Source organism: Thunnus thynnus, chromosome 8 (genome assembly GCF_963924715.1).
Source record: "Thunnus thynnus chromosome 8, fThuThy2.1, whole genome shotgun sequence".
In the NCBI taxonomy this organism is placed as follows: Eukaryota; Metazoa; Chordata; class Actinopteri; order Scombriformes; family Scombridae; genus Thunnus; species Thunnus thynnus.
The window spans coordinates 27,539,022-27,562,428 of record NC_089524.1 but is presented as its reverse complement, the minus strand read 5'-3'; the positions used below and the strand labels follow the sequence as shown (position 1 = coordinate 27,562,428).

The 23,407-nt window shown below is 41.2% G+C and overlaps 1 protein-coding gene across 2 annotated transcripts in view; it reads right to left on the bottom strand.

Moving 5' to 3' along the window:
• Positions 1-23,407, bottom strand: part of shroom2a (shroom family member 2a) — a 36,279-nt gene that overhangs the window by 2,213 nt on the left and 10,659 nt on the right. The window contains exons 3-9 of one of the 2 annotated variants that reach the window (XM_067597693.1): positions 20,126-20,274; positions 9,823-9,945; positions 6,930-9,390; positions 6,363-6,451; positions 3,020-3,619; positions 1,888-2,427; positions 48-219 (exon numbers count right to left, since the gene is read on the bottom strand). In XM_067597693.1, coding sequence (XP_067453794.1) covers positions 48-219; positions 1,888-2,427; positions 3,020-3,619; positions 6,363-6,451; positions 6,930-9,390; positions 9,823-9,945; positions 20,126-20,274 — 4,134 coding nt within the window. Of the gene's footprint in view, positions 1-47; positions 220-1,887; positions 2,428-3,019; positions 3,620-6,362; positions 6,452-6,929; positions 9,391-9,822; positions 9,946-10,608; positions 14,018-20,125; positions 20,275-23,407 lie in introns of those variants that run through there. The other variant, XM_067597694.1, reaches the window with a different exon arrangement.

The window sequence follows — 23,407 nt, the reverse complement described above, 5'->3', positions numbered from 1 at the left end:
GTTATCATATGAATTCTAAAGATCAATGGGCTCTAAGTCTAGGGTACCTTCTTGTTGGCCAAATCAATGTCCAGTTCATCTTCAGAGTCCTTCTCCTCCTCCTGCTGCTCTTGCATGTCCTTCATCTTGATGAGGAGCTCAGCTTTGGGAGCAGAAGTGCTGTAATATGTAGAGCTGGTCACCATGGTGACAGCGGCCGCCATGCTGTCCTCCTTTTCCCTGAGATACAAATAACAAATAACGTTTCTCATATTAGTGAAGAAACCAAACAAAATAAAGTGTAATCTTGTCAAAAGAACCACTGGACCTCAAGCGAACTTGTTGCATTCACCAATTTTCTCTTATTAAGAATTTAAAGCTTTTTCACAAATTATCCAGGCCTTTTGAATGAGTCATGTAGAGATAATCTGCCTTTCTCCACAGTGGAAAAAACACTTGTTTGACTTAAGAATTGCCTTCATCTGGAAGAATCTGGAGTTTAATGTGTTACTGACATCAACTAAAATAAAATAACTAAAACAGACCTCATGCTAAATTAATATTCCGTTCACCAAATCATCATCATCATCATCGTTGTGTGCTTATTTCCTGAAAGGTTTGACAGCATTTGATTTCTTTTTTATTTATTTATTTATTTTGATATTATTGGCATATTTATTGCAACTTATACAGTTCATCAGCTGTTGGAAACATTTTCTCAGTACAACAGTTGCCTCAGGGTCTTTAAGCACGGTGAACGTCCTTTGTTGTACTCAACAGTGTAACATCACTTACTGTATAATATTCTCTGGTTCCTCCCCATGAAAGTCACGTCCTTTTGACCTCCTGCCATCTAATTCATGGACTGCTTTGCTTTAGAAAGATGTCAAACCATTCCCTCTTTTCCTCACAATACAGAGCAGATCTAATGACATATGGTTTGTAGCTCTATTAATATTGTTTTGGGGTCCTCTAATACGACTACTGACACAACTAAATTTGTTATGTTTTTGTCTGCTGATTTCTGACAGCAGAACTTGAAGCTCAACATTATGTTTCTTCTTTTTTACTCTTGGGTGACAATTTTGTCAGTGGCAGAACAGACTATGCTAGTGATCAAATCTCACAAACATGCACCTACTCATGAACAGGTGGCATTCATCAAGTTGAAACATCAACAAGTTTGTGCGGTTAGAAAGGTTTGGTGAATCAAACTTGGAACAGAGGCGCAGAGAAAAAATAAATGTCAGTTTAAGCAAGTAAAGAAGTAAACAAAGAAGTGTATCTAAATAAGTATAAGTATAAATGAGTAAAGCAGTGGTAAGGTGGCTTCCCACTGTGACAAAGGCAGCCACCAGTTAGTCTGACTGGCGGTGAGATGTTGCTGTTGGGTAGATTTGGTTTGTCAAAGCAGAAACGTCAGCTAGGTCGGACCACTGTGTTTAACTATATATCTTTAAATGTTACAGTTATGGCTGAAAATGACAACAGAAATAAACCAGTCTCCGCAATTCAAATCAACTGCCAGTTGTCTATCCAGAAGTGACTGTTCCTGTTAGCGAGACGTCACAGTGATTCAAGTCTATATTTTTTCCAGGATGGCACAAAAAGATGTGCAAGTCATGAATATAATATAGTTTCACCTCATATCTCCAACACACATAGTTGAATAAATGTAAAGCTGTAAAGCTTTTTTCAGGAGTGAATTTTGTTTGTACATGTCAAATAAACTGAGTATGCTGAGAGTAAAAACACTCTAAAAAGGTCCAACAAGGTAAGGTGAGCAAAGGTAAAAACTAAATGTGTCTTCAACAATGTAATAAAAATGTCAACACCTCTAGTAAATCACTGATATAAGCTGCAGGGTTCCTCTCAGGTCTAGTATGGAAGCTAAAGATAGAGGCTGACCTTTCCTCGGCAGGCCGGGTGACGGTCTGTTTCGCTGGCACCTTCCTGCGCTGGTGAGCTCCTTCTAGCAGCTGCTCCCCCTGAGGGAAGATGCCCTCCATCAAGTCCATGGTGGTCTTCATCTTGCTCTGGTCCAGAATGTCAGCTAGTGACTTATCCTTCCCCATGATGTCTCTGGCCAGCTCCTCTCTCTTCTGGTCCTCAGACAGTCCTATGGTTACGCCGGGCTCCTCTGTGGGCTGCGGTGGCTGCTGACTGTTGGAGGTGACGTGATCTTTAACAGTGGTCAAGTATGGGTCTCTTGAGGGCTTCGGGTCTGTCTGCACAGCCGGCATGCTGTCCGGCTCTCTCTGCCGAGTAAAAGCGCTGCTGCCCAGGCTGCCGAGCCTGGTTACATCAGGACTCTCAGCCTCAGCAACAGGGGAGTCAGTGTGCCGTAAAAACGGACAATTCTCCTTCTCTGCAACTCCCTCTGAGTGCACAATCCTGATGGGTACTTTCTTCACTGCGGTATTTTGGTTTTCTATCACATGTTCCATCCTGAAATATAAGCAAAGAGAGAAAACAGTCTTATAGAAAGAGTCTCCTTGAATCTTCCTGTGAAAGGGGGAGAAGAACTGTTTTTGCTGTTATTCCAGCCATATGCTGATTTAAAGTTTCATTGCGTGATGGCAACTGAGATTTTTTCCATGCCCAGTATTGCTGGAATATCCAAGACTCCTGGACTCCTCCCACCACTCTGGTTTCTGCTAGCTGTAATAATCGGACTGTACAGTCATAAATTCACTACAGATGATATCAATTAGTTGTAGAATCAAGAAGATGAACAAACAGCTTTAAGAGAAGGGCTTTAGACTACACTTCACATTTTCTGCATTTAGCTGAATTGCGCCTCAACCGCCTGTGGCTTTTATAGAAATGCGGAGAATCCCTCTAATTTACTGTGGCTTGATAGCACTCACATGTTGACTCTCAATAAGCTCCTTTGTACATGTAGCATAAAAGACACAATGAGTAGAAGTTCTGACTACACTGAGCAGTGGTTTAACATTCGCAGCGATATTTGCACTCGTTTGGCTCCTGAATGAAAACTTTAATTTTCTTTCTCATGAGATGAAAAAGTTAAGATTACCTGTTTGAGTCTTCATCCTGAAGAGAGACTGGAGGCTTGTCGCTGAGTCTCTGTGGGGAAAACTGTGGCGATGGAGAGCGCTGCCCCTCCATAGTGGCCAGCCCTGAAGGTCTGTAGGAGGAAGCTGGGGGAGAAGAGGCAGGCTGAGGATTGGATGTTGATAGCTGATGCACTGCCCCTTGTCCTTTGTCCACAAGTCCTTTGCCGTGCTCAGAATCTCCCTTTGGAGAGTGGGTGGGGACAAAGGCGGTGTTAGAATCACTGTTGGGAGAGCGGTGGGTGAAGATTTCACTCTGGGAACTGGCGAAGGACTCGTGGGAGTCTGGGCATCTGGGTGGGGGAGGCTTCTCCAGCACAGAGGGTTTCCTCCTTGGTCCAGATGGTGGCTCAGTGTGGCTGTGGTCTTCAGGCTGAGGGAGGGCAGACTCTGGTAGACTATGAGAGATAGATGTGGGTCTGTGGTTCACAGTGGCTGGAGTAGCTCTATGTCTGCAGTCAGGGTTGGTTCCTGTCATGGGCGGAGGGGGTGGCGCTGAGTAACGCTCAAACTCCACAGGCTTTTCTCTCACTTTACAGTCACCGGGCCCTCTGTCAGAGAACCTGAGAAACACAATAGAAAGCTTTTAATTACACAGCGAGACAGCACGGACTATCATCTGCAGCTCAATCAAATAATACACTGTGGCAGAGGCCTTGTTCCAGCAGCCACTATGATTAGGACTGTGCCAGCATGACAAGACACATGTCTCCCTCTCTTCTGCGAGTCTCCTCCCTGGTAACTGTTCAGCTGGCAGCCTGAAGAGGCATATTTCAGTTCCCACAAGTCTGCATAGAGGAATAAATAATCCTCCAGTGCAAAGAAGCAAGACCGAATCACTTTTTCCTGCCTGATTCCCATTTACAGTTTTAACTCTTTGTAGGTAAAGTCAGACATCATTGGAGGCCTAAAGGAGTTGAAATGATGTTGTGTCTCCTTTAGCATAGTTTAACCATACAACACAGTGGCATGCTGTCATTAAATGAGCCATCCAGACTGTAAATGGTAAAAGCATGCAAACCTGCTTCAGCCTGGTTTCATGCACACAGATTACATTTCCATGCATGCAAGTCCTCCGAAACAAATTCAATTAGGAGTACTCGGAGAACATTAAGACAAAATTGTATTGATCCTGCAGTCACAAGATACAGTGTGGTGACTTGTGGACAGACAGACGCCATCGTTCAAACCTCCCAATTGGAATTCTTACAAGCTGCGACAAGTTAATGTTCCTACTCACCCCAAGTGAAGCTTTAACCCTGTCATTTCCATAGAGTAGAAGTAAAAGTGAGTGTGTCGTCTGTCTGCTAGCTCTCTGTGACAGAAGCCACCTGTTGGTGTCTCTTTACGCCTGTATCAATGACAATATCTGGGTGGAGCATGCCTCACTAAGCTCATCTCCCAGACTTTTCAATGACAATAACATCCGCTACACTGTTGTTGTAATGCAAACGTAGAGTGTCATATGGCGTGGCTGGTACAATGAGGTTGCTCAAGACCAGATACTCTATACCCGTCAATGAGTTTCACCTGTGGGAGCTTAGATACTGCATAAAGCCTCCTGAATAACTGGTTGTAAATCCATGAAGTCATCTTGACTATGTCACAATACTGACTCCATGACTCATTCTAAATAACTGGAGTAAAAGACAATCATGTTTTTTTTAAACTGGTTATTAAAGAGTTGGCATTTTCAAAACGCTGGCACTGGAAAATAATTCCTCTCAATGTATAGATCAGGTAATACCTCTATTACAAAGCATTAAACTCATCTCCATTAAAAGGGGAACCCCGGCAATTTAGTATTATACTTTCATAAAGTTGGTGGACTCACAAAAGAGACAGAATTTTAAAAAAAAGATTGGTCAAATTAACACAAAACAATTATATTTCACTGTCTTCATAAGACAGGAGTTAATACTGGGTGATCAAAAGGTAACATGAAATCATGAATGCTTCACCCTGCCCACAAAACAAACAGTTACTGAGGAGGCAGGTTTGATCCACTATGACCAAACCATTTTATATATACAGACCTCTTCATATTATTGTGTGGACGATTTAAACTCTCAGTCGCATAAATACAATTCCAAACAGAGCTGGAGTTAATATTTCCACACTATTTCAACAATGACTACAAAAAAGAATTATCTCATACAAGTCATGATTACAAGTTAGTCTGCATTTAGCTGGTGAAACCCTCTTACTGAGACACTATATTCTCTTTAGCCTACATCTAATTATTTGAAAAAAAAACAAAAAAAAAAACAGCAGAATTCTGCATTATTCTTTTTTTTCAGATGCCAAAGGCAAAGCAAGAGCCTGCAGCCATGCTAGCAGCTCTGAGGTTGTATCTTGGCACAGCGGTGCTTTTAGCTAAATGCTAATGTCAGCATGCTAACATGCTCATAATGACAATGCTAGCAAGTTAATGTTTAGCCAGTATAAGGGCGGGAATGTAAGTTTTACAGGTATTTGGCCATAAACCGAAGAATTTGACAAAGTGAAATTTTGACCTAAAGATGCTGATTACAATTCATCCTGATGGGGGCCTGAATGTCTTTACAAACCTTTATGACAATTCATCCAATGTTGTGGAGATATATCAGTCTTGACCAAAGTGGTGGACCGGCTGACCCACATTACCATAAATCTCCAATTGTGCAAAGTAACAGATCTTATTGATGATAATTTCATGCCTTCAGGCTGGCCCCCTGAACTGGGCTCCCCATTACACTCTGGTGGAGGGCAGAAGAAACACTTCCTCACTGTCACAGACACAGTCAGATGCCTCGCCTACAGAAGTAAGCCTCCACTAAATGACACAAAGCACAGCCAGAGAGACGGCTTATGTTGTCACAGCTGCGCCAAGGCAGTGCCACTGGTATGCCTTGACAGATTATAAAGACTTCACTGTTCTTCTACAGACTTACTGCCCTCTATGACTGATCAAGATCATGAGCAGAAACACACTAAGATATCACACTAAGTATGCTGACAGAATAACGAAGACACTGGTGTAAGAGCAAAATAATTAATAAAGAGGTCAAATAGAATACTGTTCATTGTAATACTAGCATTTAGTTTCAACCCTACCCACTGATGACACATAATAATACCATTTCACTACACCAGAGATTACTCAAGATGACACAAAAAGCAATCCTCAAATCAAATGCAACACTGACACTCTTTAAACTTTACTATGTTACTTAAAAAGGTTATAATTGCACTGTATTGTGGACACGGAGAGTTTCCCACTGCAACAGATGTGCTGACAAGTTACATCAAATGAGATTTACTCACCCTGTGGCTGTGTTGTGTGGCGGTTCAGACAGTTTACTCTCCGCCTGGGAATATTCTGTCTCAGACGTTACTGTGGGAACTGGAATCTTCTGTAAATAAAGTAAAACAAACACATCTTACGTTATGCAGAAACATCTAAAAATCTACAGAAAAGAGGCTTCCAACTCATTCAAGGAGTCAAAACTCTTGTCTTTTGTTAATTACTCTTACAATCTATGTTGCAGCTTCCTGGTTTTGTACTGGCACAAAAAAAAAAAATCAGCAGGTTGATGCCCCCCTCTTCCTTAAGCTGAGGGTGTGTCACTATGAACAAACATGGATTAATATTTGACTTGGCTGTTTCCTTTGTTCCTTTCACTTCGTCCAGTGTGCTTGTCTTAACAAGATGTAAAATCACCATGAGGTTTTGACACAATTGCAAACTCTAAGTGACTAAAACCAAGTTACAGTGAGACCCCTCACCTCACCTATTTTGGCTTATTCCAATAAAATGTGTAAGTTTCGAATACAAATCAGGGTAATGGCCAAATCATTTTAGATGACTAAAAATCAGACTTTGTCCCTCACCTGCCCATAGATGTCAGCTGAAGGAGAGGATTGGGATCTTTCATGGAAACAGGCAGTTTTAGTTCTCTCCTCTGGCCCTGGATCCAGGATGTTATCAGCTGACCGGTACCGTCCAGACGCTTTTGTCTCTGGAGGTTTCTTCTGTATATTCCACCTCGCCTCATACTCAGCAAAGGTGCCAAGTCTTTGCTGGTCCAGGACGTACTGTTTCTGTGCAGAGTATGGGACTCCCTGGAGCTCCTCAGTATACTCTCTGCTCCTGATCCCTTTCAGTGTGTGCTCTGTTTCACTGGTGGAGGCAAGACCTCGGCCCTTGGCCTCAGCTGGGTTCTCGGTATAGCTATGAGGGGGCATGTGACTGGGGAACATTGGTTTCCCGTTTTCTTTAAAGAGCTTTTGTTGCTCAAGTGAGGAGCTTGTATTTTCATTGCGAGGGAGCTCTTCTTTTACCCCAACTTCGTGGATTTTGTCTGGTTCAGAGAAGGACCTTACCTTCTTTTCTGCTGGAAAACGCTTTCGGCCACCAATGCGAGTTACCTGACTGCCTACAGGCCCCGATTTACTCATTACAGACTCTGACACAGTTGGTAGAGGGGTGATATCTTTCCGGGCCAGAGCTGAAGATGGGTAGGTAGGTAAGGCCTCAGCTGCAGGGTGCTCCAGTAAAATAGGCTCCAGGTCTTTCCTCCTGAAAGAAGTAGCCTTGAGCACCCTCGCTTGTGCTTCCTTCAGATTATCCTTGTAGGAGTTGGTGAAGGGGCTATCTGCAGATGTCGGGGTGTTGCTTTCAGTCGACTTCCAGACATCCCGATCCTCTTCAGTCTCACCCTCAGTACCAGGGAGGGTAGCTGCACTTTTACTTTTTTGCAGCTTGGCTCTTCTCATTTGGATTTCACTTCTTAATGTTGTGGCAAAACGCTCGCTGCGTCTCACCTGCTTGCTTTCAAGGGACTCATCAGTGCCTCTTGATTTCTCATCTTGGCCTGCTGCATCCATGGACAGAGAGTGGAGCATGGGGGTTGCCTGTGGGCAGATCTTGTTGCTGACTTGGCTGTGATGTCTGATGTCTTGGGGTACTTCTCTGTGTTGCAGTGGCAGAGACCTCCGTTGTTCAGACTGTCTGCTAGGGGAATAATTCATGTACTGAGCTTCTGCATTTTGTGAGTTGTGTCCTCTCTGGCCTGCCCTATCATCAGAACTGACTTTAGGTACAGAGGTTTCTAGTACAGTAGTAACTTGGTGCTTGCTGTATCCGTTACTGTCTCTACTGTGCGAGGAGTGTTGTTGCTGCTGTTGTTGGGGCAGATTATACTTGGCTTTGGTGACTGACTGTGAGTTCCGCTCATTTCCAGTCTGTGCCAGATCTATGCCTGTGGCACTTTTCCTGTCCTCTGGTTTTCCTGACAAGGTTTGGGGGTTCGGCTGAGTGGGCTGGCATGTAGTGACACAGTAGTATCGGCTATGTCCACTGCTATCAGTGTTTTGATCAGTGGCAGTGGTAGCCAGGGAGGTGCTTAAGTTCCTTCTCTGGTTCTGACCAAAGAGTTGTGGAGAACCGTTAGTAGACAGCTCCTGCATACTACAAACGTAACCACCTACGTTCTGTGGCTTTGGTACGGATGTAGCCCAGGGTTGTGGATAAAAAGTGCTTTTGTCACTATGGTGTCTTTGATGGTAGGACTGGCTAACATGAGAGGACTGGCCTTGCCGAACGTCACAGCTGGACAGGGAGTACTGCTTGTTTGAGTTGAACTGGTTGTGGTTGGACTTATCAGATGAAGAGTAAAAATTGTCGCTGTCATTTTTTGGGGATAGGTTGTGGCTGCGGCAATTTTCAGTGGAAACCTTAGAGGGGACATGTGAATTAGGTCCTTCAGGGTGAGCTATAATGAGCCCTCTTTCATGTACCTTGGTTGCAGCAAAACTGTCACTGCGTGCAGGTGGGAGCGGTGGGGGAGGAGAAGGGGAGGCGGTCTTCTTTTTTTCAGGAACATGCCAAACAGGTCCACAGCTGGTTCTACTTGAAGTGGAGTGGCGAGAGCCAGCCTGGTCATCAGTCTGTGGACCATCGCAGCCTCCTGGCATCTGAAAGTAGGTGAGCCTATCATCCTGTTTGACTCCCTCGATCAGACTCTGGCTGTTTCTGCCATTGTTGTGCTTTCCTCCTGCATCCCACTGATTGACTTTATAGAGCATGTTCTCTGTTGATGCAGCATTGCTCTTTGAGAGGGTGTAGTCTGGTGTGCCAGAGCTGGTGGAGAAGGAGCTGTAGGCAGAGTCTCGTTTGCCTCCTCCAAGGTGCTCCATACTGTTATTGGACTTGGCAGGTGACAGCTGACCGGCAGGGTATGGGTGCGATACATGTTCTAGACTGTCCATGCTGCCAAGAGAGCTGAACTGGTCGGACACTCGGCGCAGGTTTGTTTGCTCCCAGCCAGAGGAGAGATCAGTTGAGGATGAGCTGGAGATTAAAACAAAGGACCAAGTGTGAAAATACACACAAAAACCTGTTTTTCTTCAGCAAAAGTAGACTGTTTTTTATAGATCGCTGTTGTTTATTAAGTTATGAATTATGGGCTCTAATTCTACCCAGTTTCATGAATGCACTTCTTGCAATTCATGATTCTATTTTTATAAAGGGGTATAGCATTGTCAATAAAATGAATCCTCACCATCTGAGCCAATGCTATGAAGGTGTTGCCACCTCATTATTTTTAACTAACAAGAAAACAAAACCTTTGGATTTTCAGGGAAAAGTTTATGTTGTAGAATGACAACTCAAGGGAAAACTACAATTAAAAGCCCCTGTAAGTATAATGATAAACTGTTCATTAAAAAAGCTTGATATCTAACATTGAGAGTCAAGAAGCAAACTTCAAGATCCTGGAGTTACCTTGCATCATATCTGGTGTGCCAGACTGGCGTGGGTGGAGACTGTGTTTTGGCAGTCTCTGATTGGCTTTCGTTGAACTTGGTAGAGTGCCAGGAGTGAGGCCTGCTTATGGGTTCATTCCGCCTGCAGAGAGGGCAAAAGACACAGAGTGGATTAGAGACCAACCCCTTATGGAAAACATCATGTGCTTCCACATATAAATCTATGCAACTGAGAGTTATAAATGCAGCTTGTTCTGCAACTTACTGCATGTCCATCAAGGCAGTGATTTGAAACACTTCAGATTCATCCTAACATTTACAAATAAAAACTATTTTAAAAACTAATTTGCTTCTCTGCTTCATCACAAGCTTTGTACAGTTGTTAATTATGCGTGTGAAACATACCCTTTAAAGCGGTTCTTTCTGTAATGCATGTCAGGAGAAGGTAAACAGATACAACATATTACCATAAAATGAAATAAGCTTATGTTAAATACAATTTCATTTCTTTATCAATATACAAAACCTGTGTATACATGTCATGAGCAGACATTGTAATGCATGCTGTACACATGGAATGGATCTTATTTATCTAATGAAATGAACCACAAGACAATCCAAACAGGCATGCTGTGAAGGGCAGGTAATCAACCACAGGAGAGGGAGAGATGCTATGAGAGGAATGAATGATAATATTACTTGAGAAATGATTAATGTCAATTAATGGGCACAGGGCACACAGGAAGGGAGGAGAAGAAAGATAGGGATAGGTACTACTGATTACGATGACGCAACAGAACCGTACCTCATGGAACTTCGCAAAATCTTCGTAAGAAAGCTTCTGGCCACATGCACGTCATTCTCTGAGGGCATTTTCTGAGCTACAATATCCACCATTTTCAAATTCCTAGGCAGCAGGGGGAGGAACAAACACACTAAGAGCTCACCCACAATAGACTGGACTCAGTTGATAACAGAAGACAGGACAAACACCACTAACTGTTGCATTTAGACTTAGTTAGTGGTTACTTTTGAAAGGTTGTGTACACTTCAGCATTGCAGAAAACTGAGCGTGTTGGTCGCAAAAGCTCACTAGGACAAAGGTTCCCTAAATTTCCAATCCAGCTAAGTTATGACAGACTGCTTCTAATTCACTAGACAGTAATATGTAGTCCACAGGAGTGTAAATGGCTGTTGATGAATGGTGTTATAGCTCCCTCTCCTGGACAAACTACTATATGCTCATGTTGTCGCATAGTTATGAGTTTCATGCAGAAATATGAAAACTCCCCATATGATGGACCTACATCACAGCAGACAATATCAGTGAAACGCACGCAGTTTTACTCATCTCTCATCAGGCTCATTATCTGAACAGGACATAGCTGAGGTGAGCTGGTTGTGCTCAGACTTTGCCATATGGTCCCAAGGGGAACACAAGCCCAGCATGGGGCAGGGGGCTTAGAGAATAGAGAATCTCTTACACAATCAGATCAGCCACCTCACCCCTCAATCCAAGCTGTCGTCTGCCTCCCAGACAGCATTTCTATCCTCAATGAGGATAGAAAACTGTCAACATTTGACAGGAACAAGGGACTTTGATAGTACTTTGTAGTTACAGCTGTAGCTATACTCATAATGTAGTTTTATGTGTACGATTTTAAAATGAGGACAAAGGGGAAAAACAAGGGATCATTTCTTGCTTGGATGAAATGTGCCACCAAACTAATTCAAGGCCTGTGTTTAGAATGAGTTTGTTTTTTCTCTGTGACTTTTAGCTTCTAAACTCTGTGAAAGCAACATTTAATGTAAGTGCAATACATTTTAAAAACATCTTTAAACACTTCTGAATGTTTATTTTTAGCCTCAGTCTGGTATTGTATGTTAGACCAAGGTACCTAGATTTACTGAGAGGGGACCGTGAAACATTGGTGTTATAATGGTCAAGAATTTTGGACAAAGCTTTGCATGCTTTCACTCTCATTGGACTCAGGATGGCCCTACAAAGCCATGAGGTCAAGAGGTCCTGCCCCCTCAGTCACCTTGTCTAAAGGCCTTCAGTGATCTGATGACAAGAGGTCCAAACAACAGCTTCCTTTAGATCGAGACTTATCCTTAAAATCGAACTGCTGGGTGAAATAAATAACTATGATATTCACACTCATTTCATAGATTTTTTTTAGAATTTTCAGATGGAGACAGAGATTTGGTTAAGGTCAACAAAGTGGGACAATTCCAGAAAAATGAATTGTGGATTAGAGTTAAGGCCTATTTAGAGGACAAAGAAAAGCCAACATGAAGCTCAGTCTTCCTTGTCTCCTCAGAGTCCATGTTTCTGGGGCACTAGGAGCTAGCCACACATGGCGCCTGCTATTGGTATGCAAATGAAGCTGGTTTTATTAGGCCTATCGTCAGGGCTACAGCTGGGCCAGCACAGATATGCTCGGAAAGTGAATCAGTTGGCTGGAATGGGGGCAGGGGGAGAGACTGTTTTCAGAGTGATCGGTTTAGAGCCCCATCTCACTTCAAATGAGTCCGGTACCAAAGAGTCCACATTCAAAAATAAACAGCTCACACATGCATACAAAACCAAACAGAGAACATGTTAAACTTTCAAACAAACTCATTACCTATTGTGATTAGTAATACCTTACAGCTGAAATGCTAACAAGAACGTTCACAGATAATTTAGCTTTACTATTAAGCCTTTTCCCTCAAAGATTAATTTGCATTTGGTTTTGAAATGCTAAGTCTAGCTGATCGTGGCTTAACCTAAATGATGCATGACCTCATGCTGAATGATAAGACAGAAACAATCAAAACAATAACAGAGTATTAGGGTCATAAACCCGAGCAAAGGAAACCCCAATGTGTTAAAAGATAAAAAGCTGCAGGTAGGACGGCCTTCAAACACAGAAGTCAGAAGGTTTAAGACACAAAAAGTGAATAAAACAAAGTTAATTTTGACTCACCAAACATCTGGATGAAGGAATTCAAAATGGACACAAAGAAGAAATGTGAAATCCAAAAGACCTACACAATAATACCAGACTGGAGCTCAGTTTGGACAACAAAGTGAGACCAGTTTTACCCGTGTGCTGGTCAGGCACCACATTCCACAGACACTTCAGAGACAGGCCAAAATAAAGAGACATGCAGAGATCTGAGCATCATCGCTTAACTCTGCCACTGATCCACTACCTGCAAACAAACACCAACCAACAACTCAAAAACATAGAATTCAACCCACAATGACCATTACTAAAACTAAGTTCTCCTGGCAGAATTAGTTTGAACGGAGGGGAGATTTCCTTCAGGATTACTGGGGTTTTACCCCTGAAAGGGGGGTGGATGAGTGTACAGAGAAGGAGGAGGGCTATTGTCACAGCCAGTCCCCTTGGAGTATTCTCGTACCTTGCCTCGTCTTATTGGCTCTAAGGGGCTAATATGCTAATGATGGGATGAAATGCCGGACTCTTCTCTTCCCATCTCCCCTGTTGTGAGGCAGACATGCATTTCTCCCATTTCTATGGCAACAGGTTGATCTCTAGGGTGCGAGGGCACCCTGTTTCCTGAAAGCCTCGAGTAACGAGCAATGCAACTGCCCAAGTAAGGGATGTTAATAACACATGACAGATACCACTTAGTATTCAAAGTATTGACTCTTGAACATTTTGTTATGATTCTGTTATTACATTGTTTTAGTTTGTGTTGAGTTCTGCTTGTTAATTTGCGTTCTATGAACTTAAATAACAGATAAACATTTAATATTTATACCATTTATATTTACATTTGTTTCACTGGGGTTAAACTGACATTAACATTTTTGGAAATTCAGCATCTGTCACTCATATAATATTTAGAGTATATTTCGTGGTTGGATTTAAAGGATTATGACATGGTGGCTCAATTTGATTTAAAAAAAGGATTAGTATCATACTTAATTACACTTTGTCTGATTAATAGGCAGTGTGTTACAGGTCATTCATGCACTTCTTTCTAATTGTGGCGCAATTCTATTGAACAAAAATGGTTCATGTGTAGTCTTATGGCATTCTGCTATGCATAATGCTGATGTGTACTAAGATGGATCAAATTCTTGATTGGTTTAATTTAATTTAGTTATTCACAGGGACAATGCACATTAATAACCACCAATAACAATCTGAAAACGTGCCAGTGTTTGCCAGCCAGCAAATTTTCAGTCCTTTGGCAAGATGTTTTGAAAATAAACTGAAAAGTTAAATAAAGTGACAATATTAACAGGCTACATCCCCCTATTGCAGACAAGTACTGTTTATCTGATAAATGTTACATAAAAATGTATACAAAAAATATCAATAAATAATATACTTTTCTCTCAAACCTGCTTTTTAAATGTTCTTTTGTTATCAACAAAGCTGAGGCCAGGTGTCTAAGATTTTAGGATACAGCCTGTGTTGTCCTGTCCAAATTCTCTACTTCCAAAGTAAAAATAGACTGATAAAAGTTTTGTGCTCTTCTGGACTTAAATGATCTCATACAACTAATCACATTTAATAGGATCTGGTTCTGTATAGGAAATTATTTACGACGCAAGTGCTGTTCAGTTTGAAACAAATGGTCAAATGTGCATAACTTCAACCCTTTTCTTATAAAAAACTAAATCTTTGCAACTCACAAATCACAATAATCCAAACAGGTGATTTTTTATTGCGAATTTGACTAAGCACCTCCTTTTGAACAGGAGGACAGTACAGCTAGTTATAGCTGTCTTGACTTTGGATAATGACCATCCTAAATGGCATCAACAAGGAGGAATACTCTTGCTTGAGTGACCAACAAGTGTTGCTTATTTAAAAGTACTCTGGCACACTGGCAAGAGGTCTGGTGACAGGCAAGCAGATTAGCAAAGAATGGTTGCAACCTAAAGCTGATAGGAAGGCAATAAAATCCACAGTAATCTACTGTGAGGGAAGCAATCAACCATACGATCCAAACAAGGTTTTCATTGCGAGGTTCAGCAAATGCATTATTTTCTTCACAAGTTTTTTTTTTTTTTTTTAACAAATGCATCTCATAACACTCATTACACATAAATTTTTGATGTGACCATGGCGTGATTTCTTTAGTAAAACTAATAAATGTGACAAAAAGGCTTACAGTATGCGGCTTGGAAAGACTGAAGCTTTAGCTTGTATAACATCTCCATTTAACCAAAGTTAAAATTAGGGATAACTGTGATAATAACTTGTCTGTCAAGTACGTTCACTTCGCAAAGCATGTAAATAACATAAGATAAAGAGCAGTATCATGTCCAGTATTAGCGTGCAGAAACATGCTGAGGCTGTATGCACCCAACCTGCACTTGCAGGTGAGCGGGCGGATTCAGTCGGTCCCCGAGGGCCTGACAAAGGCCTTCTTCAGCAGACCCTACAATCAAACCAGTCATGTTTCGGGTGAGAGAGGTGAACCGTGAGCAGCATGTAATGACCAGCACATTCCTGGGCTGAGTGGCATACCAGCTGTCAAGTCACTGGCTGCCTGCTCTGACCCGCAGCCCAGAAACACCTGGAAAACTTTTGTCTGAGGCTGAGGGTCTGAACACCATCACTAAAACAAAGTCCTCCATGTCTATTATTGCAGTTCAAGATGTATTGGGGTAATCGGTGGGTAAGAATGCAAATATTAATTAACCATCAACCTGTTTATTACTTAAAGCAAGCAGTTGGGCTTCTCTGTTACCTGATGTATTAACACAGCCAAAGTGTGGAAGACAACACAAAGTAAATCAAGCAACAACAACAAACAGTGTGGGGATTAACTGTAGTCACTCACAATGACTTACTGTGGACTGTAATGTTTAACCACAAACAATCCATAACAGTGTCATGTATAATATAACAGTGTGAGCAAATACGAACAAAGCTGTCAAAAGTGTTGCAAGGTGTGAGAAATTATTGTTAATGTTTATGTAACGACATGCTCTGACTGTAGTTCCCCGAGAGTGATCTTCCTCATTAGTGGTATGTGATAACAAAATATTTCTCATATTAGGCAAAAGGAGAGACAAACATTGTAAAAAGGTAATGAAGATGTTGCCTTGAGACTATTTACAACTAAACTGGTGATCATGGTGTAAACAACACAGATACAGAAAACCTGGCCCAATAGGCAAAATATTACCGTGTGGTTCAAATAATGAAAAAGCAAAAATCCGAAGTTCCTACAGACATTGAATGTTTGTCTTCCAGATCCACATACATACCTCATGAAACGTTCATCAAGAACTAAAATTTCTTCATGTCACGTTGCAAAAAAAAAATCATCACAGTTCAAGGCAGGTGTATTTTTCTTTGATTGGAGTGTATACTTTAAAGAAAAAATTGAAACCTTCTTCCTGTAAAACTAGTGACATCTCTGACTCACTGTCAACTCACCTTGGCTGTGGAACAAACCAAAAAGAAACTGAGGGGTGCAGTTAAGACCAGGCTACACTGAAATCTCTGAACTATGATTTCCTCAGCTGAGACCCAAACAATTTTAAGAAATCTACTTATGACGAGAATTCAGCGCACAGCATTCCAAACATACTACATGGGCTTATTTAGAAAAACAAAGACCAGTAGATGTAAGCCACTCCACTGCAACCCCTACTGAATGCTTACACTGTAAGTTAGGCCAATAAGCTTTTCCGGGTATAATTGGATTGTGCACCAAACCTCTGTGAAGGCCTAACTCCTCTAAAATAGGCGGCTGCTACAGTAGAAAACATCTCTTCTATTGTAAAATAATAGTGCATGTTAGTGACTGTGGTACTTCTGTAACAATGCCAGAAGGGGGAAACCAAATGCTATAACAAACTTCAAGCTTCATGTTGTAAAGTTTAATGATTCTCCCAGCAGATGGATGGATGTGCTACAAATACCCTACAGGGGAGGGAAAGGAAGGCAGGCCAGACTGCGGGGGGTCCTCATCGAGAGTAAAATACCTCCTGCCCGAAACTAGAGAGGTAGACAAAATAATGTGAACACCTTGTGGAAAAGGCTGCTTTGAAAACAATGGCTGTCCATACACAGTGTAATGATTGTTTTGTGATATTGCTCTATAAAAGTGAACTTTAAATATAGTACAAAGGGGCCAAATTACAGCTTTTGGATTTTTAAAGTTAGCAAACCATAACAATACCAATCTGGAATACAGACAGTACAATTGCAATGTGCTGGTGTGGCACAATTATAGTGTTAGTATATGCAGTAGCCAGTGTTGGCACGCTTTAAACAAATTTTGCATGAAACATGCAATTAGGCCGTACGGTAGCTCACACCCTGATTTTGTTAGTGAAATAAGTTTAACGAATGTAAATGTTTCGGTAAAACTTTGGAAGATTTCCCGTGCGCAGTGGTTTTGTTGAGGCATGTGCAAAGCAACAAGATGCTTTCCCACAGATAACCACACCTGTCTGTCCTCTATGTGACGTGTGACAAGCCTCTCTCACTGTAGTCGCACCCCTCTCCAAAATGACAGTACACCAACAATCTCGCATTAGTCACCACATGCAAAAAACATGACTCGCTAAATCAAGCTCCTCCCTTATGCTGTCTGTAAAGAGACCACACCTGTACACAAGAGCAGGTTCTGACAGCTTCCTGATCCTCTATCAACTATCCAGCATTATCCCTGAGATAAAAAGAAAGGTACAAGCTGACACCTACGTGCCCAGGCACAGATGAAGCTACAGACAAACACGAAGGCCCCATGTGGGTAGATGTGGAATGCTAAACTGTAATACATTTGCAAATCTCAGTACTAGTTTTTTACACTACATGCAGACTGCATTTGGATCAAAGCAGCAAGAAGTGGGACTGGAGTTGAAGCTTTGAGGTTCTGTAATGAACAACTATCAACCTGCTGTATTCTAAATCAGACACAGACTTGTTATTGTGGCCTTGGAAAATGAGTGACTGGAGATGCTATTTGAGACAGTCGGAACAAAGTAAATTCTTCAACATAAACGAGGGGTAGGAAGGAACTGAGAGTCCCACGGGACTCAAAGTCTGTCTAAAATACAATAAGAACAATAAGACTTGTCCTAGTAAGGAAACATCTTTTTCCATTTAGAATCACAATAAGCGTACTGAAAAGACAATAACCAGATCCTTTAGTTATGCCTCCTGCTATACTGTAGTTTAATCTACCCATTATTAACTCCGTTAACACACACCTTGATTCAAGGGGGAAAATACATGTCACAACCACAGCATCATGTGAAAAGAGACACCAGCATGCTACTGTAACTAGTTAGCAAGTGAGTAGCCATAATACATGATTTAGTAATATTGGTACCTCTTGTAAGTCAATTCTCAGTTGACTTGATTATTATTGTTGACATCCATAATATAATCAGGCCTGAGAAACTGCAGGCATATGATTATGTAGTGTAGCTCTTCTTCTCAACCATTTTATACCCAGTAGATGATAGCAGAATGTTTGATTAATTGGCAATCCAGAAGAAACTGAGTGAGTGTTTTTTTTATATCAAACTCCCTCTCTTTTGTCTTCCTTCCAGTTGACGTTAGCTTGTGGGTCGTAACAGCTAGCAGAGCAATATCACAGAAGAGGTCTGTGGTGACAAAAACTTTCATATTTAAAAAGAATGCAGTTGAGGTCCAATAATTCATGCCCACTTTTGAGCAAACCAATAAAATCTGAAGGATTTAATTTAAATCTCTCTCGTAACTATACCCTGCCCTAGGAAAGATGTCACATTATGTGGCTAAAGACGCTAAGGCTAACTGCTAACTGCTAACTATTAAAAGAAAGAAAATTCTCATTATTAGGTTAAAGCTACTAAAAAAAACTTGGTTTCAAATCTTGAGTATTTTTCTATAACATTAAACAGTCATGACTAAATGAACAACAATCAGATTCAAAGTTAGGAAAATAATATTTTTAGTTATTATTTATTTAGTTAGTTATAGGAGTTTATAGGAGTTTTACATTTAAAAACACTAATCTGCTTAATCAAGACTGTACGGTTGTAGTTTGGTTTAATTGTCAATGTGGTTTAACCGACAACATTGGCAAAGAACCCCACAACAGTCATCAGATTGTGATTCAAGTGTTTGCTGAATCACAATTGGTGCACAGCCGTACTGGACATCACATTTTTCCAATGAGTCTTGCCCACTACAGACCACCGAGAAGAGCATAAAGAAATACAAATACAGAAATCTCTCGTGAAATAAACAAAATCAGTCTAACTTTGGAAGAAAATTGAGTGTTTATGGTGAACCTCATCACTCATAGTAAGAAGCTAATTGAGAAAGTATGTTTCAGAGCCTTTAAGTTGTCCCACAATAAAATGTAAAAGTATACTGTGCACAAATGTATATGTTACATTACATCTAAAATTATAAAACAGTAGTGCATCCTTGTTTTCAGATCCTATAATAATGTCTATTGAGAATAAAACACAATGAGTGAGACTCCAAGCCATGTCCTTGTGGAGAGATAAATGGAGAGTGGACTTACTTGTACGGTAGGATTTGTTCAGGGATTACGTTATGATATGATACAATACAGAAGAGGGACAATGAGACCAGTGTTTCACTTACAACAAGGCCATTTGTAAGATGGGCCTCCAGGACTCAGTTGACAAATGATTCATCAGTTAAACAAGTTATGAATACCAAACAATACGACAGAGTCAATAAGTCACTAGGATTAGCTTACGACAAAAAGAGTGAATGTAATCATTTCTCGTGGGTTTACTGTTCATCAACAGTCTGTTCTTTGGTCATTGAGAAAGAGTGACGTGTGGTGTAAGCAGAGAGAACAATGCAAATTTATCACAGAGGGACTGAGGTCAACTGACGAGGTGGTTTTCTGAACTGATTAAAAAAAATCTCTGTGCCAAATCATGGCATTTGCATCATAACTTCCCTTTGCTCAATGTTCCCACACCTGCCTGCGTAGGACCTATTATTGGGTAAATGATGTCACCCACAACCTCTCTTCCTTCTTTCAACTTGATCATCATGAAAAACCGTCACAAATGTGAACTCCTGCTGACTCCAACCCAGTACAACCTGGCAAAACAGGACCATCCAGCTACCAGGAACTCAACAGTGACAGCTACAAATCCCAGAAAGTGTAGGCAAGTCTGCAGACGTATTATACAGACAAACAGCTGCCAGGGCCAGGATCCTCCACCTCTATTCCTCCGTCACCTTGGTTTGTTGGAGATGTTACCATAGTGACTTGTTAGGCTGGGGGGCGGTGCACCTGTGACAGCAGTAGATGCAGAAGGAGAGGGAGGGGACCAAGAATTGGTTACCTACCTTTTCACCACCAGGCTGAGAGTCTTATGGGAGCCTTTCACTAGGCAGATTGCCTCCTGTCTGTAGCCACTCAGGGGAATCTCGTTGATGTTGACAAGCTCGTCTCCCACCTGGAGACTCACAGCTGCTGCCTTGCTGCCCTCCTCAACCTGGAACATAAACAGAGCAGATGGAAAACAGAGAATTAAATATACTATTTTACAAAGAGACACTTCTGCCACTATTCTCACTGGTTAGCAAGTGAGTTGGTACTTATATTGGTACTTCTTGTTGTTTTCTCTCAAAACTTCCTCTACACAACCTGTTTCCATCACATTAAAATATCAGGCCTCTGCATTAAACTTAGGTAGCACTACAGAAGAGTAGAATTAGGAAATAACATGCTAGACTATCAGTAGCTAATGTTAACTCACTGATTTGTGTTTTTGCACACAATTCATACTTAAAAGCTCCTGTTTGATATAAACAGATTTGGCCTTTTGACACTGTAGAAACTTTTCATTTCACAGCTTTGCCATGTCCAAAAACAGTAGCACTGCTTTCTGTTGAAATTAACAAGACGGAAGGATAACATACTTGTGCACTCTGTGGGGTAGGTGTTGGAATTCAGAGGAAACTAGATGACATCAGTGAGTACTGAGAGACCTCCCTCCACAGTGTTGTGAAAGCGAATAAATAACCTCATACGACCTAACCTTGGTGCTACTTACTGCTTCTCAGCACTTAACCACTAGCGATAAGCAAAACCCTGATATTTACTGTTGGGTTTAAACCCTACTGTGGAGCAGATTCCTCCTTATGCGACCTTGGATAGTAACATTTGTGTTGTGTTTACCAACTAGGGCTAATGATTTTTATTATCGATGAATCTGACTATTACCTTCTCAATTTAAAGTTACTACAAAGAACTTGTAACTAGTTAGGAAACAGTCTCATGATGCCTCTGATGCCTCTTTATGACCTTATATAAGCAAACAAAACCATCAGCAAGAACACTGAGAATGCCTGATTTTGCGGGATTTCCCACAAAATCAGGCGGAACAATTTAAGGCATGCAGACCGGAAGAGCCTACGTTTACTTTACATGTACAGTGTTTCCCCTTGGTTGACTGCTTTGGGGTGGCGGGGTAGGGGTGTGTGGGGAAAAACTCGGGAGAGACTCAGCAACCACATATTCCTCCATTCTGTTAAAGAGCAGCTGAGACTGACACTAAAATGAGAATAGCTGTCGACCTTAAAGGTCAGTCCACCCATTGTCTCTAACTTCATGGCGAAGCATTTATTAACTGACACAATATAACCTATACTGTACATTTACTGCCAGATCGACAACTTACTGCATTATTCTTTAAAGGAGCTATGCTACCAAGAGTTTCCCAGGCAGCGACGCAGAGGGTAACTCACGTTTCGGAACAGCACTGCACAAATGCTACTGATATCCAAATGACTGGATATTTGTTGTTATTGATGGCATTAAAAAAAAAAAAAGATTTTTTGGCCCGGTGGTGGTTCTTGTTAGACAGGTGGCACGCTAGTCCTATACAATTATAGGGGAAACACTGATGTAGCATTGTAGCATGAGCATGACGTTATTGTTTCATCATCGTCATATTACAATTATTAATTTTACATAGCTACAAACAGACACATTACCTCATCGCTATGCATCCTGCAAATAGCTGAGTTTAAAAAATAAAAATAAGTAGTGCCTTTCTTTCACTTGCTTCCAAAACATAGGCATATGCTAGCTAAGATCTTAACGACACGAGGCAGTGATGCTCATGGGTAATGCAGTCTTCAATCCAGGAAAACACTGTCGCTTTTGTCCACAGGGGCTGCTAAAATCAACACAAAATGAAAGCTCCTTGTAGTGACTTTAACAAACAACATTTTCAGTCAATAAAATGTCATCAAATTGTGAAAAATGCCCATCACAATTTGCTAGCCCAAGGTGGCATCTCCAAATTGTTTTTGAGAAGCTGGAACCAGAGAATATTTGACATTTGTGCTTGAAAAATGAATTGAATGAAATAGCTTCTGATTAATTTTCTGTCAAATGACTAAATGATCAATAGACAAATCTTTTCAGTTTTAAAAACAGAAGATTTTAGATTAGGAATGAGATTCTTGTTTTCTATCTATGCAAATGAATAAAAAGACAAAATGTACCAAGTTCCTCTGTTTATTGAAGAGACAAGGAAAAGAAAACCTTCAGCACAACAGATCATTTTCACAGCAGATATTTTAACAAAAACAGGAAAAGCACAGCTGCAGTTAATAACGTTAATGAAGGCTGAACCCCATTTACTTCTTCCAAATTCATGAGTGTGTGGGTGGGTGGCAGATGCTAGATTTTGACAGCCAAATATGAATAAATAAGAACTATATTGCGCAATTATGAATCAAATCTTTATGGCAGTCAAGTTAGCAAAACCAAGGGCACGTCTACAAAAAATCCTTAAGACGTATGTGCGAAAAATGCACCATAAAGCCAAGATTTGCTTGTTGACGTTCTTGACAGATTTTATAGGGTAACAGTGACAGAAAAAAAACACACTGTTTATCAAAGTTAACAGCAGGTAGGCCAGTTTATAAAGACAAGGCTCAAAGGCTATAAAAATACTTCAAAAAGCTGCTGTCCAAGCCAGTGGCATGATGTAAAAACAAACTGTACTGTGTTTGTCTGAGGGCAGACACCTGAAATAACACATCTGTCAAAGGGAGGTACAGTGAACTGAGTACAGTGGACTGAAGTTAGCAACTGCTAGTGTTGGTGTATCTCTGGACAGGACCCACTAACAAAAGGGTCGACTCATGATATAAGATATTAAACTGACAGAACCACAGCTTCATGCAAAGGTCTCTGAGGTGTCAGGTATACTGTACGTAAAAGGTCACAGCTGTCCTCATATTGCCGAGGATAGTCAGACATGAGAGGTGCAAGATAGCACGGCTCACTGTGGAAAGAAAAGCAGCGAGAACGTGCTTGGCAGTTGGCACATTAACACACAAAAGCCAAGCTCTGCAGCTGATAATCAGGTCTCCACTCAACCTGTGAGAGGGGGCTGTATGACTCAACTACAGAGGTATGTGTACATTTACAGACCATTACGTCTTATATGGCCTTTATCCTCTGCGCAGAACACCAGAGCCCAGATAGCACTAATCATAGCCTCTTTTCATTTTTCTATAATACCAATTTTAAGGCAGGGTTAAGGCAGTGCAGACTGAGGATTTTTATGATGGCTGGCTAGATTCCCAAGATGGTCCAGATATGGTAGT